At 33.5% G+C, this 20,568-nt stretch overlaps 2 protein-coding genes across 3 annotated transcripts; one reads left to right on the top strand and one right to left on the bottom strand.

The window, feature by feature from the left end:
• Positions 1-36: 36 nt before the first annotated feature.
• On the bottom strand, positions 37-15,441 carry LOC134250669 (rab3 GTPase-activating protein non-catalytic subunit-like). 2 transcript variants are annotated; one of them, XM_062733026.1, is made up of 34 exons: positions 15,285-15,441; positions 14,955-15,140; positions 14,206-14,290; positions 13,903-13,950; positions 12,769-12,844; positions 12,494-12,595; positions 12,131-12,230; positions 11,757-11,858; positions 11,329-11,477; positions 11,124-11,203; positions 10,821-10,904; positions 10,374-10,513; positions 10,003-10,130; positions 9,467-9,666; positions 9,271-9,353; positions 8,462-8,526; positions 8,191-8,281; positions 7,779-7,912; positions 7,418-7,670; positions 7,227-7,324; positions 6,912-7,008; positions 6,524-6,684; positions 5,955-6,177; positions 4,376-4,531; positions 3,894-4,000; positions 3,531-3,597; positions 3,215-3,285; positions 3,076-3,111; positions 2,561-2,635; positions 2,216-2,428; positions 1,961-2,050; positions 1,626-1,847; positions 871-1,029; positions 37-554 (listed from the first exon to the last, which is right to left on the bottom strand). In XM_062733026.1, exons 1-34 carry the CDS (start codon positions 15,391-15,393, stop codon positions 411-413), a joined length of 4,134 nt encoding a protein of 1,377 aa, XP_062589010.1. In that variant the 5' UTR covers positions 15,394-15,441; the 3' UTR covers positions 37-410. The 2 variants fall into 2 exon arrangements, with proteins under 2 accessions (XP_062589010.1, XP_062589011.1); XM_062733027.1 differs by having other exon boundaries at positions 1,961-1,996.
• Positions 15,442-15,830: 389 nt separating this feature from the next.
• Positions 15,831-20,553, top strand: LOC134250685 (DNA repair protein XRCC3-like). The gene is made up of 7 exons (XM_062733050.1): positions 15,831-16,012; positions 16,541-16,678; positions 17,742-17,837; positions 18,119-18,241; positions 18,887-19,026; positions 19,406-19,618; positions 20,011-20,553. Exons 1-7 carry the CDS (start codon positions 15,955-15,957, stop codon positions 20,266-20,268), a joined length of 1,026 nt encoding a protein of 341 aa, XP_062589034.1. The 5' UTR covers positions 15,831-15,954; the 3' UTR covers positions 20,269-20,553.
• Positions 20,554-20,568: the final 15 nt, after the last annotated feature.

Here is a 20,568-nt window from a genome sequence, read left to right as displayed (position 1 = left end):
ATTCATCTATTTTTTAATATCAAAAAATTGTTTAATACAGAATAAATAATTCCAATACCTGCCATGCTATTTTATTTCTTCTAATATTTACTAATGTACAACTATATGCACATATAGAACAGTCAATGCAAAAGGCATTATTTTCCTTTTGTGTATAATCTGTAATCTGAGTTGTGGTAAAATCTTAACAGCAGGAACAGTATACTTTTTTGTCTACCGTATTTACGGTTGATTTATTTTCCATTATAATTATTAATTTCCAAATAATTCTAAAAATATATATTATGCAAAAGTTTTGAGTTCAGGTGGAAGCAATAACTTGCAATCAAAATAAATATTTCTTATACAACAATCAGAGAAAAAAAAATCTAACAATAATTAATATAACTAATTAAAATGTCAAAAATTGGTTAATGCATAGACTGCACCAAGTCTACTAAGGAAATGGCAAGTTCATATTCAGATGTTCCCTCTGGCAAATAGTTGGCTACATGATGGACAAGCATGGCGACAGATTTTACGTCTGCTTCTGGTTTTCTGAGTTGTCCAGGTTCCTGTTAAATGAAAATTCCAATGATGTATATGACAAACTGTATGAATTTTGTGTACTTATTATAGCATGGTTTATATTTAAGCAGCATTGCTGCTAATTACCATGTGCTAATTCATGAATATCACTAAGAATACAGATATAAATACATGACATGGGTATGTGTAGTGCAAATTCATGGTTAGGCAAACAACTCCATACCCAGTGATTGTGCTAAATTTTATACTGTCATTTTATGTAAACGTATAGGAGTTTTGTTTACTTGTAAATGAGTTTTGTTTACTTGTACATGAGAATCAATGAGAAAAGGATCATCCTACCAGTGACCGTAGCCACGTTGACAGAGCGGGGGACACGTTGGATAATAGCTCCACCCCTTCCATTTTATGAGTCTCCAACAAGTAATGGGCCACTCGTCTCCCAGCAACCAACAAAAGCTGTGACCCCATGAACTCACGGTCATTCACTGTCAGTAGTACCTATAAATTTTAGATTGCTTTTTTATGAACAGATTTACACCATAAAACAATGATAGAGATAAGGAACTATATGTACAATGCTTAACTTCTATCTGATATTTACTGTAAATCATTAAATTTTCCCGACACCTTATTTTCACAAGATAGACATTGATTCTTGATAAACGAGACAAAATTTTAAAGATTGGAGGTTATTACTCTATACAATACTAATATACATGTACATGTACATAAGAATTAAATTTTTGCAAGCAAGCTGTCTGGCTTGTCTGTTACGTGAAAATGAAATTCTCAGGAATAAAAAGTGATTTACAGTAATTTTAATGCTCTAAAATTTTAAGAATACACACTTCTTTAAATCCCATTTTATTTTGGGCATGTTTTGTGCTAAGTTTAGTTTAACTGAAACCAATTGTTTTAATAAGAAGTTGACAATATTAAAAAAAGTTAACATTTTTGCAAAGGATAGACAAAACTAGATCTGCCAACTTTTTGAAAACTTAGGAAAACTTGAATCAAAAGACCTCACTTCTGTCTTACGCTGACATAGCTTACAAATAATTTTTGTTCTGTTGAAAAAGATATGTACAATGTACCTCTTCTGCCTTTTTATCATGTCCACTGGAGTATAACTCTATCACATGCTGGCGTTTGAAGAAATCTAAATCAAGACCAAAATCCTTAGCAATCTCTAGGACCAGCGTCGGCCATTTCGTGGCAGCAGCGTCCTTTTTGGAAACTTGATGTAGATTATGACTAGGGGAAGCTTGAGATGAATCAAGTGTGCTCACAGCACATGTAAGAATTCTGGCTAAGAACTGAAAATTCAAAATAAAAATTATTAAAGATGTTGAAAGAGAATACAGTAAATAAGTGTAAGTAAAAAAAAATGCACATTCGTACATAAAGGCATAATTATTTATGTACTGACCTCCTTGCGATTGGATGACAGAGAAGAATCAACATTCTGTGAAGGAAGCAAAGGATGCTGGGTAAAATCAATAAAAAATGCATGCTTTCCCTGGAAGAAACCAACAAACTCAAACAATTTATTATTTTCTCTTTCATCTTAACTACACATATATTTCTTTCAAAACGAGACATGTGGTTTGTTACTGGTACAAATATGTCCTAGTAAATATATCTGAAATTAAACTTTTAATCAACATCCTTTTTTAATTCTTACCTTTGAGTCAAACAATGAGAGAACCTTGGCTGACTTCATGTTGAACGTAAGAACAGCGGACATAATGACAGCCAGGTGATAGTGATGGGACAGCAGGCCATAGTTTGTCATCTTCTGTTCTATAGCTTGTTCTACTAGGGATGATGGCCCCCGCACCATCTGCCATACTGGCTCTATGTTAAACACTGGAACCTCATTCATCTCACAGTTTGCCTGGGAATAAAAAAGAAAACATTCCTTCATTATTAAGTTTGAGGGATGAAATTGTTGCATTCAGTTCTCAATGTTTTTTTTTTCAGAATTCAATAGATATACATGTAGATATATAAATGGAATGTTGTATACCTCTCTGAGAACCTGAATGAGATCAAGTGAGTACTCAGCAAAGGCGGGCATGAAAGACTCTCCTATACCAACTTCCTGTAGAGAAATAAACAAAAAGACCATCATCAAATCAAACATTTTACATTTTATGCTTACAAAATGACTCCCTCCCCAATTGCAAAAAGAATCTTGAAAGGGGACATAACTCTTAAACCATTCATTTTTGATTAAACTGGCTACATCTGGCTATAAACTGGTCATATTCTTCAATTCGAGAGCAGGCCAATACATTTTATATACTGTAAAATCACATATTTTTGAGGGGTCAAATGTTTGTGGTTTGTGCAAAATATATTGGTTCATGGGGATTTCAATTCACAGGTGAATAATTGTTCAGTAGTTTTACATGTGAAAAATTGCATTTTGTGGTGGACATATATTGTGGATCTCTTCATACCGGGGTAGCTTGAATAAACCCAAAGAAAATAGGTGATTTCACAATAAAGTATTTTAGTTCATTTCATATTTTTTTTTACCTTTCTGCAGAGTCTATCTTTTGGAACTTTCCCAACCTGAAAATTTTTTATGAAAGAATCACATATACACATGTAGATATTCAATTCATGTATTTTACAGCTATACTCAACCAAAATTCATGTTAAATTACTCATTTACCTTCTCCATTAGTTGAGCTAAAGCCTGGAATTTCTTCATCACGAAGCGATGCCACAACATAGAGGCAACTCCTGGCAAAAAAAAGGAAAAACATGTATTCATGTATTTCTAAAGAATTGTATTGACTGCTCCCCTTAATATTTTCTTAAATTATGTACCCTGGCAGACTGGATTGCCAGTAAATTGTGTTTTTGAAAGTGCTCTAATTGCAAGAATCAAATTGAGAAAAGTCTGGAATGCCCCTCTCATCTATGATATCAATATGTACATGTACATACTGGTTCACTGTCATTAAATGGGTTTTTTTTAAACTTACCATGTCTTAATACAGCATTAGTGACTAGTTTCAAGTATTCCATTGCAAAACCCAAATGATGAACTTTCTACAACAGAAAATAATGATATGCATGATGCAATCAAGGAATTTTTTAATGTTGTGTAACCAAGAAGTACCAATCACTTATTTGAAACATTTGTTGATTTTTTAGTATGGATGCATTAGAATTTGTATAGGTATATTGAAAAGAGCCTAAATAGAAAATCCGAAATATTCTCTGATTTCTCAATTTTATACATCAATCAAGTTGTAAATTTATGCACAAAAAATTCCTGGAATGTAAATCCTCACAAAATCTTAATAATTAAAAGAAATGTAAACTCAGTATTTGTCCAAACTTACATCTAAATCTTTGAACCAGATAATAGCATTCTCCCAGCAGCAGTTACACAGTAACACTTCATTTTCTAGACTGTGTGGTAATCTCTTCTGTAACTCTATCAAATAACCTAAAATATATACAGTAATTTTTAGTCATAAAGGGAAACCACAAGTCTGATTACTTTAATAGCAATAACCTGAAATTTACAGTTTTTTACAGAAGCAAAGGGAATAGCATTACATAAGGGTCACTTTACCAAAGACCTCACTAGTACCAAACTGCTTCATGTGGCAATTTAAATTTGAGCATTTAAATTCCTAACTTGGTCCCAAACAAAACCCAAAGTTAAAAAGTGGCAAAAAATTGAATATCTTAAATTTCTTACTCCATCCCAAACAAACCCAAAAGTTAAAATGTTTTATCGTTTTTATATCAGCATGTATTACAGTACTTGTACTTGCACACACAAACTCAAGCCTTGCAAGACCAGTAAAACACCTACCCTGTAATTTCTTGATGGCTGTATTTTGAGTAGAATTTTCTGAATCTGTTCCAATCTCCATTCTCTCTGTGCTATCCATGATACTGGTGTCATATAAATCCCCTGGGTGAAGCCCCATGCTGGCGATCAAGTATGCCACGGCCTCAGATATTGACCCTATATACAGATAATTATTTGTATAAAAAACTATCTACGCAGTAAATACACTACAAAACTGTCATGCTGATTCTTTTTAAATAAAAAAAATGAAATAATTTTACAAATATAATGTTGACATACTTTTTCAGCATTGAATTAATAATCAATGCAATGAGAGCGATAACAACTTTCTGCAGAAACTTGTTAAAGCTTAAATTAAGTCAATAAAAAAGACAATCCAATAAAGCATATAATTTTCTACAAGTGGATTGATCTGAAATTGTGCATCTCCAGCATTATGAACTTGTGGGAAAAAAGCTTATTTACAGTTTTTATGCCCCTGTAAACCAAATCTTGGGGGTACTGTATATAGTTTTTGTCGTGTTCGTCTGTCTCTCTGTCTGTTTGTCAGCAAAAACTTTAACCTTGCCAATAACTTTTGATTTAGTTGAGCTATGACTTTCATATTTCATATGTGTATTTCTTGCGACAAGACCTTTCTTTGAATACCACCAAATTTGACCTTTTGACCTTGACCTTAGAGTTTGACCCACTTTAAACTTTAACTTTGGCCATATCTTTTGAAAAGAAATGCCAGCTTAATCCTGTTCAAAATTAGCGAACGTTCGCAAGTGCTCGCCAATATTCCTTATACCTCCAATAGAAATTTTAGCGAGCGCTCGCGAACGTTCGCTCTGCTGAACAGGCCTCTGGACATTTATACTTCACATATGTACTGTTTGTTGAAAGACCTTTCATTAGATACCAACAACCTTGACCCTTTGACCTTGATTTTGTAGATTTCCGTACTTGTGAAAAAAGTTTAACCTTGGCCATAACTTTTGAACGGTAAGATATAGGGCTTTCATACTTCATAAACATAATCCTTGTGGAAAGACCCTTCACTGGATACCAAGAACTTTGACCCTTTGACCTTTGAGATTGACCTACTTTTAAAAAGCAAATCTTGACCATAACTTTTACAGAGTTAGGGCTAGTGCTTTCATACTTTACATATTTGATTCTTATGACAAGACCTTTTATTTTATAACAAGAACTTTGACCCTTTGACCTTGACCTTGGAGTTTGACCTACTTTTTAAAAAAATGAACATTGGCCATAACTTCTTAACAGTTAGGGCTATAGGGCTTTCATGCTCTACATAAGTATTCTATGTGGCAAGACCTTTCATTTGATACTACTATATTGATCTTTTTGACCTTGACCTTGGAGATTTTTGTACTTATTAAAAAGACTTTAACATTGGCTTACTTTCAAATTTCACAATTGTTTTCCAGTGATAATACCCTACTTTTGGTACCAATTTATTAAATTTGCATTTAAGAAAAGCTTATCTTTCTATGTTGCCATATGGGGGCATCAGTGTTTCACAAACACATCTTGTTTTTTGTTTCGTTTTCTCAGTTTTACTTGAACTAACCCCGTCCTCCTTCCAATAACTTGGAGACTGACACCTCTGTGCTGTGGTCCATTGTCCCAAACCTAAGAAGATTTTTCAGTGCTAGAACATCCTCTAATTGTTTAACTAACAGGTTCCATTCCTCGACATCCTGATGAGAAGAACTTTCTCCCCATCCCTCTGGGGACCTCTCCTCCCCCTCTGAGGGCCTCTCTTCTGTGACCTCAGTGTCAGCATCAGGGTCCTAAATAGATACACCCAAACAAAGAGTGTTACAGGTCTTGTCAGAAATGATCAACATGCTTAAGGTTCATCATCCCTGTTCAACTCTTTAACAGAACTTTTAAGGAATAATGAACAGTGTTTAAAGTTCATCACCCCTGTGCTCACTCACATATAATGTTGCTAAAATGAAGATGACTTTTCAAAAGAAATCCAAATTATAATTCAAATACATATACCAACAATTTCAGCGAACGTGCAGTGCAAAATAATTTGACAATTTTGAAGAAAATAATGATTTTCCATTGAGAGTTATCTTTCTTATCAAAGGGTAGATGAACCTTAATTTTGATAGCTCTTAACCTTACCTTTCCCTTGGACTGATTCTCAATCACCTGTACACACAGTGACCGACACACCAGAGCCAGTATGTAGGCAGCCTGTACGTTAGAGCTGTGGGCACATGAGTATCGAATCTTCTTCCACCAAACAGCTGACTGGTTAGGCTTTGCTAGGACATTGCTCTTGTCTAAACATAAGTGAAAATGTCTCTTGAATGGCATTAATATTATAAATATCAACTATATATTTGAGCAATTAAGAGAAAGTTAAGTTAAACATATGGACAGTTGCAAATAAATAACAAATTAAGGATCCATAACCAATAAATGAACTAAATAGGAGTCAGCTTAGAAAACTCAATTTATTTTACAGTTAAACAGTTATCAGTCTGACACATTTTATCAATCATCATACCTGTGAGGGAAACAAGAACTTTGAGAATATGATGAAGGTTAGGGATCATTTGTAGTGTTCTTTGTTCTTCTGACAACCAGTAAAGTACCAGCAAGTCCTGATAATAAGTATTGTTAGATAAAAAATAAATAAAGAAAACAAAGTTGCAAAATTACAACTGAACAATTTGATATTTTAAAACCCCACTTAGAATTCCTAGAAAAAGATTGGGTTGTATGCTTCTTAAGAATTTTACTTATTAACAGCAAGAGTTGGGGTAATATGCTTCATAAGAATTCCATTTACCAGTAAGAGATGGGGTGATAATCCACTTACCAATAAGAGATGGGGTAATATGCTACAATTCTGTATCACAGAAGACAGAGTTTCTGTTGATCCTTCAGAGCTCGTGCATTGAGTATACATAAATTTACCTGCAAAAAAAGCAAATTTTCACTCTACCATATACATATTCATAACATCAGTATTATTACAATCAAATTGTACATAAAGGAATCAATTATTACCCAGTCCAACTTTCTTTTCCTGTGAAATACTGTCAGACACTGTTATTAATTTTTCTTTCATGGAATCATGTGCTGATAAATGTGGTGTAAACTGAAAGCAGCTGAGGAAGTCACTAGGATGAAAGAAATCCGGAATGTCAAATCTGACTCGTCTGACCTCTTGATCTGTGTCACTCTGAGGCTTGTCAGTATTCATCTGATTAACAATGTGTGTGCTCTCCGAGTTTGTAATGAGAAGGTTCTCCATCAAAATCTTCAAATATAATTAGGCTCCATAAGTAATACAGTCACACATCACACTAATTGAATTTTTTTTTTTGAGAGAGATATCTGATTATAATTAATGTTTTTATACACAAACCTCAGTAATATCCCTGTCAGTTGCCTCAGATTGACTAGGACTCTCTGTAATTTTGTCGTACATCTGTAAAAGATCTGTCTGCGTCTGACAAAATCGTACCAGCAGCTTACTGTTAATGTCCTGACTGTCCTGTCCTGTAAGGTGATGTAATAATTAATACATGTATGTCATAATATGTTTGATTGTTCATATTCAAAAAAGAATCCCAAACAAGAAAAACAATAGGACTCCTTTAAGATCTGCACTTATCAAAAGCCTTCTATGTGCTGATCTCAATGTCATTTTGTACATTAATATTACCTTATCCACCCAAGATTCAATTCAAGAAGAGAAATTTAGATATATTTTCAAGTGCCTTCTGTGAAATAAAATCAATTGGAAAAAAATACAAATGAAGAATATTGACAATCACCTCTGTCTGTGATGTGAGTGACACACGACTTGAGAACTTCCTGCAGGAATTGTGATGACAGGTACTTAGTGGACAGTACTCGCTCAACACCCTACAAAGAGTTAAAATTCTACTGTGAACAAACTTAATGCATGTGTCTTATCTATACTTATTTGAATTTAACATTATTTTTCGAAATTCCTTCAGATGTCATGTCAGATATCCTGATGTTTAAACCCTTCTGCTGAGTTTATCATCAGCAGATATCATACATCTTTCTGTTCTAACTTACCTGCTGGGAGATATCAGATATTCTCATATCCTGAAGTAATTGGATGACAGCAGATTGCAGCTCACCTGATTAATCAAAAATATACTTGTGCAAGTTTGCTTAAATTTAAGTTACAGTGTACATTTATCTGTCATTGACAATTTTACCTGAATGCATTTCTTTATACCATAAATTACTCTGTATTGAGATGCTGTTATACATAAGGATAAAATTACATTACTCTGTATTGAGATGCTGTTATACATAAGGATAAAATTACAAACTTTAAAAATACAGTAAAACTCGTTTAGTACGAACACGGATATAGCGAATTCACGGATATAACGAAGTTTTTCTGTATGTCCTAAAATTCGTAACAAATCCTTGTAAAATTTTATGGTTATAACGAGCTCTGATATAACGAATTTACGGATATAGCGAACTGATTTTGGGTCCCGTTGAAGTTAAATATAATGAAATTTACATCTTTTATAACGAACTTTTTAAGATCTCAAAATTTGATAAACTGAACTGACTATTTTTGTTCATGGAATTGTATAAATAATTCAATTCACAATAAAACCTTAGTTATCGAAGGTATGTTTTGTAATATTTGCTTCCATAACATATTTGGTAGTAATACTTGAAGGAAAACATGCATATTGCAAATTCGCTCTATATGGTTTTACGAATTCGTTATACGGTTATAACGAATTACGGATATAGCGATTTAAATTCAAAGGTCCCTAGGACTTCGCTATATCCGAGTTTTATTGTATTTTTTTTCATGTGATAAAACATTGAAATCTATTTCATGTTTTGATACGTACTTGACTCCTGTTTACTGTCCTTTATAAGCTGTTTTAATTTCTTAAGAAGATGGAGGTCTCTGGCTCTCTTGCTATTCTTGTCACTAATTAAGAGAAAAAATTTAAATTTTCATTTGTTAAATTTAACTACAACAGGCACATTTTATTTTGTTTCAACTGTTTACACTAGTACAATATACTTAGATTTTAAATTTACCTCAGAGCTAAGTGAAACGGAATATCTAATGACTTGATGATCCCCGAGGGTTCAATAATAGCACATTGGAACATTTTGCCCTTGACCCCTTTACAGGTTACATTATTCAATCCCATCATTCCATAGCCGGGACTGATCAGTCGACACTGCTTGGGGACGTTGAACGCTGCCACTCGCGGACCACTGGCTGCAGTCCATACCTACAGGTAACAAGAATTCCAATAATATAACTAGTATATGTACCAACTTTTATTCTCAAGCAAGAGTTCTTCAACCTTTTAGTGCTCACCAAAATATTTGATAGGTTATGAATGAAAACTCTGTCCTCATTCCCAAATATTAACAAGTGTGAAAGATTTCAAGCTGATGAATCATATACAAAGGTGAATAGCTGTTAGTTTACATTAAGTCTACATTATTTTTTGTACAAGATACATGATTTTTTAAAAATTAAAACACTATCAGATAGATCTCTTTTAATTCTTATATATACATTTACCATCTATATCAGATACTAATAGAAGGTAATATATTACCTCCAGAATTCCTCTTCTAGGAGCATAAATAATCAAAAACTGAGCGATTCGTTCTTTGTCGTTGTCTTTGTTTCCATGGTGAACATCTTCCTTAACTTGAACCCAACCCAACTGAGCATCACGGTAACCTACAAAGAGGGAAATAAGATTAGAAGACAAGAGAGTGACAAAAGATTCATTTCAAGGCTGAGGTGCATGTACCTGTGAAAATTCAAGGTTAATACAGACAGAAAAATTTTCAAAGTCACAAAAGGCTCAAACTTAAATAAATGAAATATTACAGTAAAGTCACATAAGGCCCAAACTTTAACAACTCATGAAACTTAGTGATCTTTAACAATGAAATGTGACATGTTTCATTGTCTTCGTACCTTTCCACATTCTGACGGCTGTCCCACGCTCCACATCCACCAGGATGACTCGACCGAAGCTGTCTGTCGTGGCGACGTAGTTATTGTTCGGGGACAGGTAAATATTATCTCCCTGTCTTCTCTTGTCTGGCAATCCAAATCTGTACACAAGAAATTCACACAGATGATGAAAGACTTAATGCCACTGAATAAGAAGAGGTTCCTTGCTACTGTTTTTTGAAAAAGTTTGATGCAGATGTGAAAATATATATAGGATCTCCCATGATTTGTGGTGAGATATGATTTTTTTCTCCAACGAGTTGTATTTTTTATCACCAAACCTTGGCAAAATCCAATGTGACATCACAACTGTGGGATATCAAAATAATAGCCAATGAGTGATATTCAAGGGATAAAGGGGAAAACATAGGATAATGAAAGAGAACTTATCTTATGACTACCACTTACCTATGAGGTAGTGGGGTGGAAGGCTCAATTTTTGGTCTCTGTTTCTCTTCTTCTTTGTTCTTGCTTCCAAATCCTAACCATCCACTTTAATATAAAAAAATCATTTGAGATATGGGTAAATATATGTGATAAGCTAATTATACTGTACTGAAGGAAGGGTTTGACATGATTTATGTGTGCAAATGAATTATCAGCCATTAGAAGAGGTAGAGTTAAAAATATGGCAGAACTGACACAATAAGTAAGTGACAAGCTTCTCTTTAACAGATTTACATTGTACTTGGAAAATATGTAAAAACCTACCTCGCAGCAGACATAATGGCCGACTTAAGTTTATGTGCAACTGCATATGCAACATCTGACAATATTGGCTGTGTGCTGCCCTAATAAATATCAAATTGCATATTAAAGGCAAAGAATCTTTCTACAATAGCTGTAAAATTTCACTGTGGCAGTCTTATGTATTGGTTAAAATTTTTTTAAAGAAATATGTGTGCAGTTCACCTACCTCAACAGCATAAAAGAATCCCACATACGGCCCCACTCCTGAGGAAATAAAGAGCCCCGCAGCTGGTGGGGTGGGTCGAATGCTAGCAGTGGGCCCCCCTATCATGGCTGCTGTCCTTATTTGGTCAAATGGATTCGGTGTATTTACACCTATATGAATAAAAAAGATAAACATTAATACATAAATATTTCAATCAAAAGCTACACAATTGCTGCCCCTTTAAATAAATATGAAATATGATCATAATAAACAGTTGGCATTTTCTTCTCAAACATTCAATTATTGATTACACGTACATCATAAAATTTAAAATTCCTGAAATTAAGCGAAAAGTGAATAAGTAGTGAATATCATAGAATTACCATAGAATAAAGGTGTTTTTTTTCCCTTTCGTCCGTTATTTCAGTAAATACAGCCTTAAAACTCACCACAACTACATAAATCCAGTATTTTCTCCTGATCCTGTAATGCCCACTTTTTGTATGCTAATGGTGGAGCTTGTAACACTGGCTCAGACCCGCTGGCGGTAGCTGTAATCAGGTCATGTAATCAGGTCGTGTAATCAGGTCAAATGTATAAATAAATAAAACGAATAAAATTGGGTCAAATAATATGGATAAACAACATCGATCGACATTAATTTCAAACTATCCAGCATTTCATTTTTTTTTTCAAACAAGAATAGCTGATTGTTCACTTGTGAATACATGTATAAAGGGAAAGAATCTAAAAGATTTTTGAAGTTGCTGTCATATTGCTTATTCAAACTAGAATAACATGAAGCACTACATGTATTTCTGACCTCTTGCCACTTGGTTTCTACAGGCTCGCAGGGACTGAAATAAGCTGAACCCATCAATGGTAACCACAGCTCTCTTGAAAAGAATGAGCAACTCTTCGTGCTAAAAAAATAATATTTCTCATGTATCAAATATAATCCAGTATTAAATACTATTTAATAAAACAATTAGGTACCATCAGCAAATATTGACCAATTTCAAAAAAATTTTTTGTCAAAAGTGCAAATTTTTAACAGCATCAAAGAATAAATTTGGAATCTAGTACTGCACATGTAATCCAGAATTGTTTAAGAAACAATCAAATATATGTATTTTGGCCATAAAATTAGTTGTTCTTGTTCTTGAGTTGTCCAAGGCAAATATACCTGTTCTGTATCACCAAGGTAACGTGGTGGTTCATAAGTTCTACACTTTAACCTTTGAACTGGTTCACTTTGTAATAACTGTGACAGCAACAAAGTCCCTGTCTGGATGTAAAAAAAAAAAAATCATATATCCCATGTGTGGTCAGAGTGACATAACTTATGAAATGATTTATTATAGGTAAATCTAATTTTGATTCATTGTAATTAATTTTTTTTCATCATTTACACAGACAGAAAGGTTTTTTTCTTAAGTTACAGTTCAAAACCTTACTAACTTCAGTGTAAAATCTGATGTAACCAGAAGAAAAGCCAACAATGACACATGTCCAGTCTGGGCCACCCTGCATACTCCTGAAATATCAAAGCATTTAATGCACAATTGCCATGTTCTTTTTTTTCGGCTAAATAGATTTACAGTAAAACTTCCTTTTATAATAATTAATTTTACATTGTTTTAAGATTAAGATTTAAATTGCTAGTGTCTTAATTGTCATCAAAATGCTTTTCTTTTCTTTTATTAAGATAAACTAATCACATACATGTTAACTCTCCCGATTTAGGCGGGAGTCTACCGCTTTTTCACTCCATCTCCCGCCTACCGATTTAATTCAGAAATCTACCGCTTTTCTACAAAAGCTGCGTCTAATGTATTTTTTTCGCTTGGGTATCCATTTTTAAGCCACTCTCATAAAATCTCGCTAGATAATTTGATTTTACAAACGCTTTTTTTACATAGATTTCAAGCACGGATTTGACAACGACAACAACATAAGACTACCAGTGATTACATTAGTTACGATAAATTTATCAACATCCCTGCCATGAAAAAGGAGATACAGCTTTTAAGAATTAGATGAAAACATTTGACATCGTCTTTAAAAGCAGAAGCTCACAACTTTATCAATAAAGTCAATAGAAATCACTCGATTGACCAAGCCATGTGGCACATCTCTACTTTCGTTTTCGATCATCGCGGAAATCTAATTTATATAACGAAAGATACGAACTTGTTTTAGATCTAGATTAAACCACGCCATCATTTGTTTTGTTTAAAAACTGTATGAACATTCAGAATTATTGCTTCTAGGCTATTTCAGCAAAGATCACACTTCAAAAGGCTAAGTAAAGCAGCCAATCCAAGCAAAATGATGAGCATGAAAAATATTTGAATTTGTACAATTTATGTCAAACTTAAGGTGTTTCTGTCTTCTTCTTTGCTGTTGATATTTAAGATTAATTAGTGTAGGTACCTGATTTCATTTAAGGCTTATAATATACATGTATATTACATGAAAGATATCGATAATCCAAGCGTTAAACAACACGCGCACAATGCTACCGCTTTTGAGGTCTGAATTCCCTCTTTTTCATCACAGTAGGTTAACATGTATGCTAATCAGGTGCTGTACCTTTTCTGTGAAGCCAATGGAAGACACATCAATGCCATAATCTTTTCTCTACAAATCAAGAAAGATAAACAAAATTCTGAAAAATGTATCTTAATCTTTTTTATGGACTTGTAGTATTTTTTAAAAAATAATTTGATGCATGTAAGGAACTCTTTGCAAGTAAAAGACTATATATATATCTACAGAATATATAAAAAGAAAAGGATATAGATATCAATATATTATACAAAACAATATTAGTCACTGCATATAATTTAAATTTTTTTAATAGAAGCCACTTTTAAGCTACCCAGTTAAACTCACCCTTCTTCTTGTCGTAAGCTACCTTCCCATACAGTCTTGAATTTTGTATCCATGCCAGAATTACTCCTTCCATTATTAAATTTCTCTATAACATCAAATATATACAATTACAGTATATAAATATATTGTATTTTGCATCTTAAATTATTATTTTTTTAAAATATATATAAAAAAGTTAAATCTGGGTAAGGGTATCTTATTAAAATATCACTTCATAATTAAATTTCAAAAACATTTATCCTGTAATTTGTTTAATTATTCAGCAATATAGTTTAACATTGATCTCATGGAAATTAGCTTTTATCAAGAAATTAAGACATTTTTCTTCAGTTTAAACTATCATGACACTATCAAATTCTTCCCCATGTAACAAGTTAGATCTTCAATATGTATGTAGGTCTACCAACTCTATTTTATAAAATATAGAGGGGGTAGACCTATATATACTTATATTTTGTCATTTAAAGATTCACATGGGGAGCGCCTATAGACACTATAGCGTAAACAATGCAACATAAAATATGTTACAATGCTTTTAAAGACATCAAAATGCAAAAGGCTATACAACTTTCGTTTTCCAGGCTGCTTTCATTTGGTCAATGCAAGCTGTGATTGCAGGATAATCATGTTTATACATCAGTATAATTCAAGATACAAGTACAAAACAAGTACAAAATAATTTTCAGCAACAAGTTATCAGACTGCAGTGCATTCAAATTACACTTTGCGTACTAACAGCTAGTACATACGTGACAATAAGACACATTTGTCATCATAAGCTATTGCCATAATATCATTTGCTGGGGAGAGTGAGAATACACATTCCTGCAGCCATTGGAGTTTGTCGTCTGATTCTGGGGCCTCCCTCCTCTCTGGGATTGCTTCATCTCCCTGCTCTTCCCACGACCCCCAATCCTCATCCCAGTTCTCATTATCTGTACAAAGAATTACCAATAAGTGAATTTCACTAATTTAAACTATTTTCTTGCTTAATTGTAAGTGATGACAAATATAACTGTTTGACATGCTGTGATTTATCATGGAAAGCTTTGAATTTTTGAATTTTGAGTAGCTTTTACCTGAATTTTCTTCAGCATCTCTTAGTTCAGACTTAAGTTCCGGGAAGAGAAAGTTCTTAACTCCATTTATATCGTAAAAATCAGCGAATATATTCAACTGACAGGACATTGTATGATTGTAACTTTAATCTTCATCCCACGTCAGTCATGTTTACGTTTACAAAGCATGGAACAAGTCGGAGGACTTCCGATATATTTAGTAACGTAGACGATTCAGTTCTATACTCATTCGGTCCTTCCCGTGACATTTGACAAGAGTTTGGTAGATGCAGTTAATGGCCATAAGTTGTAATACCTGACTGACAAAAAAATTACAAAACATAAAATATATACCTATGAAAATTCACAAGACAACCCTACTTATGATAACTTTTCTGCAGAGCCTTTACGTTCGAAGATATCAAATTTGATTTTGAAATCCTTTTCTAGGTAAAAAGAATGTAGGCTTAACATTGTTAGATTGTTAAAATGTCTCATTGTAGTATGTTTCTTCAGATTAGTATTAAATGACAACATGGAATAGAAGAAAACAATGGCTAAGTGGAGTGGGAGAAAATGTCTAGGTAACTAAACCACTATGAACCCTTTTTAGTTCGGAATTTTACTTCCGGGAAAAAAAATGTCAAGTTCGCGCAAAATTTGAAAGGCGTTGCAGAGATAATAAATCTTAATGAATTCTACTGAGGATTTAGACATAAATCCAAAAATTAAGACGTCTCTGAAAAAAGGTAAATGCATTGCAATGTTTTTCAAGCATAAATGAATAAGATTCTATCTGATTATCAGCTCTGACCAGCATCATTCTGAATACAGTACTTCATCAGGTTGGGACCAATCGCCCAAATGGGATATAATAGTCCGTTTGGGATATAATATCAATAATTTGAAAAAATTGAAAAATTTTATTTTGGCATAAATATCATAAATCTTATCAGGACATTTAAAAAGGAATAACTTTTGGTAAGCAAGTTTTTCTGCAACCCTAAATCCAAAAGTTGAGGAACTTCCGAGGGATCAATCTTTAATGGGCATACAAAAACTTGTCAACCAAAAGTTGTTCCTTTTTAATGTCATGATGCAATTTGTGATATTTCATAGCCAAAATAAAATTTTTCAATTTTTGCACTGTAAATTTATAGCCCATTTGATTATCAGCTCTCTGACACCAGCATCATTCTGAATACAACCTGTTCATTTGAAATATTGAACTTAAACATGTTAAATGTCTTATTGAACATTAATTTTGTTTCATTCAGTTGGGCTGAATACATTTGGGAAAATTTTGACTCTTTCAATACAAGACATTCAACGATTGGCCAAATTAAGCTATGGGGAGGTAACAGGAGTCAAAACTGCTATTGCTCAACAAGTTGTGACCCAGCCACCCCTTACAGGTAAGTCTGCTAGTGAGTCAGTGGAGCTCCCCATCTAATTTCTTCAATGAAGAAGTAGCCTATATGAGAAAGTCTACCCCACAATACTATAAATTGTTTGGTGTCCATATGCAACTAGTAGTAATGCACTCCTACATGTACATGCATAATCCATGCAAGTTTGGTTCTGGTAGGTCTTGCGCTTACCTGGGAATGAACCTGGTTATTTATCTGGAAAATGTAATGTAGGTCAGATCAAGCATCTGAAACAAGTCTGCTAGTGCATCATCCATGCAAGTTTGGTCCGGGTATGTCTTATATTGTCTAGGAAATGGACCTCAGTGCTGCTCCAAAATCTTTGACCCTGTTACTCATCTGGATAGTAAAGGTCAAATTCAGCATCTGAAGCAAGTCTGGTAGTGTCTATGTTTAGATGTATCACCCATGCAGGTTTGATCCAGGTAGGACAAATACTTAGGGGGAGTATTATATATTGAAGTATTTGAAAAGATATCTGCTCCAAAATCTTGAACCTTGGATGCCAATAAAGAGGGTATTCCATAAGCTCCTCCAACTTTGTTGAAGTGATCTAAAAAGTGTATCTAACTGTTTCAAGTTCTGGTAAGATTAGAAGAACAAATCAAATATTGAAGGGGATCTGAGTCAGTCATCCATTTTCTCCTTTCTTGTAAGTGTTGCATAATTTGGTTTTATTGATTACCCTGAATTTGCAAGTGAAAGTCTTGATAGTGACAATAATAACTTCAGTTTTAATTTGTCTTCAAGGGCAAAGACTATTTATTGAGGGAAGAATGTAATGGTTTGGGTAGTGGATATTGACCTGGACAGCTCAATTAATAAACACTAAAACACCCAGCTACTATTTGCAAGATTCCCAGATATGATTCCTGGTCCAGCCATACATTTTCTCTGTTCATTTATAGGCCTAACATAATTCGGATTGACACAATTAGTATTTGTCCTTAAATATATTAACAGGGAACTCATTGTCCCACAAGTTATTTTTGCTTTCACATACATGTATTTTGATTTTTTACCAAGCCCCGATTTTTATCATCTTCAGCTTTTGATATACACAGAGGTACAGAGAAATGCCCTGAAAGTTTGAAGCTAGGGAAACTCTCCACAGGGTGCAAGCAAATTGATGAAGTTTTGAGAGGTAATGTTAACATTTTTTATTTACATGTAATAAAAAAACAAACAAACAACCAGTCAAATTGTACCTCGATCAAGTGATTTTTTTAGACAGTAAAATACAGAAGTTTGTAGTACATTTTTTTTTTTTGTTATAAATTATTTTATAGTTAGAACCTCAACTTATTTTTAAAATTAAAAAAAAAAATTTTGATAGTACAATTAACTTTCAAAAATAATTCAGAATCTAAACCAAACTGAATTGTGATGACTGTCCTTAAAATGTTTCAAATGTATTTTTTGAAGGAGGAATCTTAACAAGGGGGATAACTGAGATCTGTGGGGAGAGTGCCAGTGGTAAGACACAGTTTTGTCTACAGCTCTGTCTCAGTGTACAACTACCCCAAGACTTGGGAGGCCTAGGAGCAGGTATGTAATGTTACCAGTCCTGAAAAATTAATTTACTGTTTAACACATAATCAGAACGGAAAATATTGGATATCATCAATACTCAATACATGTGTAGTACAAAGAAGCTATCATTTGTAACTTTCCCCCAATGATTTTGTCATTCAAAGTCATATCTGGCAATTTTTTTTAAAATTTTCAGTTAGAATTAATAGCAATAAAGTATATACATAGTTTACTTGTTCACAATAATTTATACAGTAAAACCTCATTATCCAAAATTCAATGTAGGTCCAAGAAAAAAATTCCAAGATAGCCAAGGTTTTAGAATTTGAGAGAAAAATACATGATAAAAATTGGTTGGATGGTACTTCTAACTCTCTTCAACATATTCTTATTATTGAAGATACCAAAATTCAACTGAAGTTAAGCATTTTCTCCAGCAGTTTGAGACTTGTAACATTTTCTCCATTAATTTTAGCCGTGCAAGGTGCATGCAAGTCTCATTTGAGGAGAAAATGGTTAACATAACTTTAGATATTTATACATGTATACCATTTCAATGTACGATTTGTTGCTTTTTGCGAGGTGGTATGGGAAATGTAAATTAAAATTTAATCAATGTGTTCAAATAATCATTCAGTGTCTACTTATCTTAACCAACAGGGGCTGCATATATTTGCACTGAAGATGCTTTCCCGAGTAAAAGACTTGGTCAGATGATTGATTACTTGAGGCGACGATCAGACAGACACAGGCAGATAGCATTTGGAGATCAGATCTTCATTGAACATGTTCCAGATCTGGTAACCATATTGCACAACCATACAATATCATGCAATTCAAAATACTATTGTTAGCCTGTTTTCAACTCTCCCGTTTTTGCCGAAAAAATAATTGAAACATGCTCTCTCCCCTTTTTTGCCAAAAAAAAAAAAAAAAAAAAACGAAGTGAAACATGGTAAAAAAGGTTGATAATGACAATTGATAATGCAAATTCTTTTAATCAAGGCATCTTGATATCTAACATCATAACTAATTCATACTTTTTGAATGATAAATTGCAGAATTGAAACATGGTAAAAATGTTGGTATTGACTATTGATAATGCAAATTCTTTTAATCAAGGCATCTTGATATCTAACATCATTTACTAATTCATACTTTTTGTATGATAAATTGTAGGAAAGTTTGAATATGTGCATACATCAGAAACTCCCCCACTTACTGTCTGGTGGAAATGTGAAGCTACTGGTCATAGATTCTGTGGCAGCTGTGTTCAGGAGTGACTATGAATTAAAGGACATGTACAAACGCTCTAAGCATATGGCCTCTCTTGCTGCAAGTCTACAACAGCTTAGCTCAAAATACTGTCTACCTGTTGTGTGTGTCAATCAGGTTTGTTGTGATCATTTATCAAGTTTATTCTATTCATAGTGCTTACAGTGTGATTCTTAATGTATAGATCTAAACATCTGGCTTCAGGACCATAAAACTTGGACAAGCTCACTTTTAAACTAAGTCCCTCTTTTCCACTATATATATATTCCTTTTGTAGAAGTGAGACTGAGATCAAAATTGAACTCGTCTAAGTTTTATGACCCTGGAGCCCTATTTTAAATTTCTCAAAATCTTTAAAAAATCAACATTTATTACTTTTTATTTGCTTGTATGTAAAATTCTCACTTGTTCATTTCGGTTACACAGGAATTATTTCTTTAAAAAACATTCCGATTTCTTTAGATTGTTGGATTTTAAGATATATCAAAATTGTCCATGACTTCCCACAGGTGACAGATTCAATGCAGACAGGTGTTAAGAGCAAGGTTCCTGCCCTTGGACTGGCTTGGTCTAACCAGGTCACATCTCGCCTGAGTCTGGCCAGAACGAGTCGAGAACTTGATCTCCCGAGAACGATGCTCAACGGAGCAGTGGTTGGTGGGTTCTCCACCTCCATCAGGACACTAGACATCGTGTTTGCTCCTAATCTGCCTAACCTTACCATTATGTATGTGATAGACCAGGAGGGCATTAAAGCTTTAACATAAGAGCTTTCAGATTTGTTCTTTATATTGTCATTTGCTATTCAACTGATGTTTTATTTTCTTTTTAAGTGATGTTGAATTTTCAGGCCTTATTCAAAAATGCAAGACCAGCAGGGTCAAAGTGGCCCATACGACCATTTTGCCCCATGAGCCTCTTTTTTTTTTTTTTTAATTTGAATGTACAAGATCTAATGCTTGTATACAAATTCTCAAACTTAAAAAAATTAACAAAGGTACATGTATGATTGTTTTATTAACAAGTTGATAAAATAAACCTGTAATCTTGTTTTTATGCATTTGTTT

Source organism: Saccostrea cucullata, unplaced genomic scaffold (genome assembly GCF_032062105.1).
Source record: "Saccostrea cucullata isolate Sc308-1 unplaced genomic scaffold, CSIRO_AGI_Scuc_v1 ctg10, whole genome shotgun sequence".
NCBI classification, from domain to species: domain Eukaryota; kingdom Metazoa; phylum Mollusca; class Bivalvia; order Ostreida; family Ostreidae; genus Saccostrea; species Saccostrea cuccullata.
Note: the sequence above shows the minus strand (reverse complement) of the source record. Positions and strands in the feature narration are given on the sequence as shown.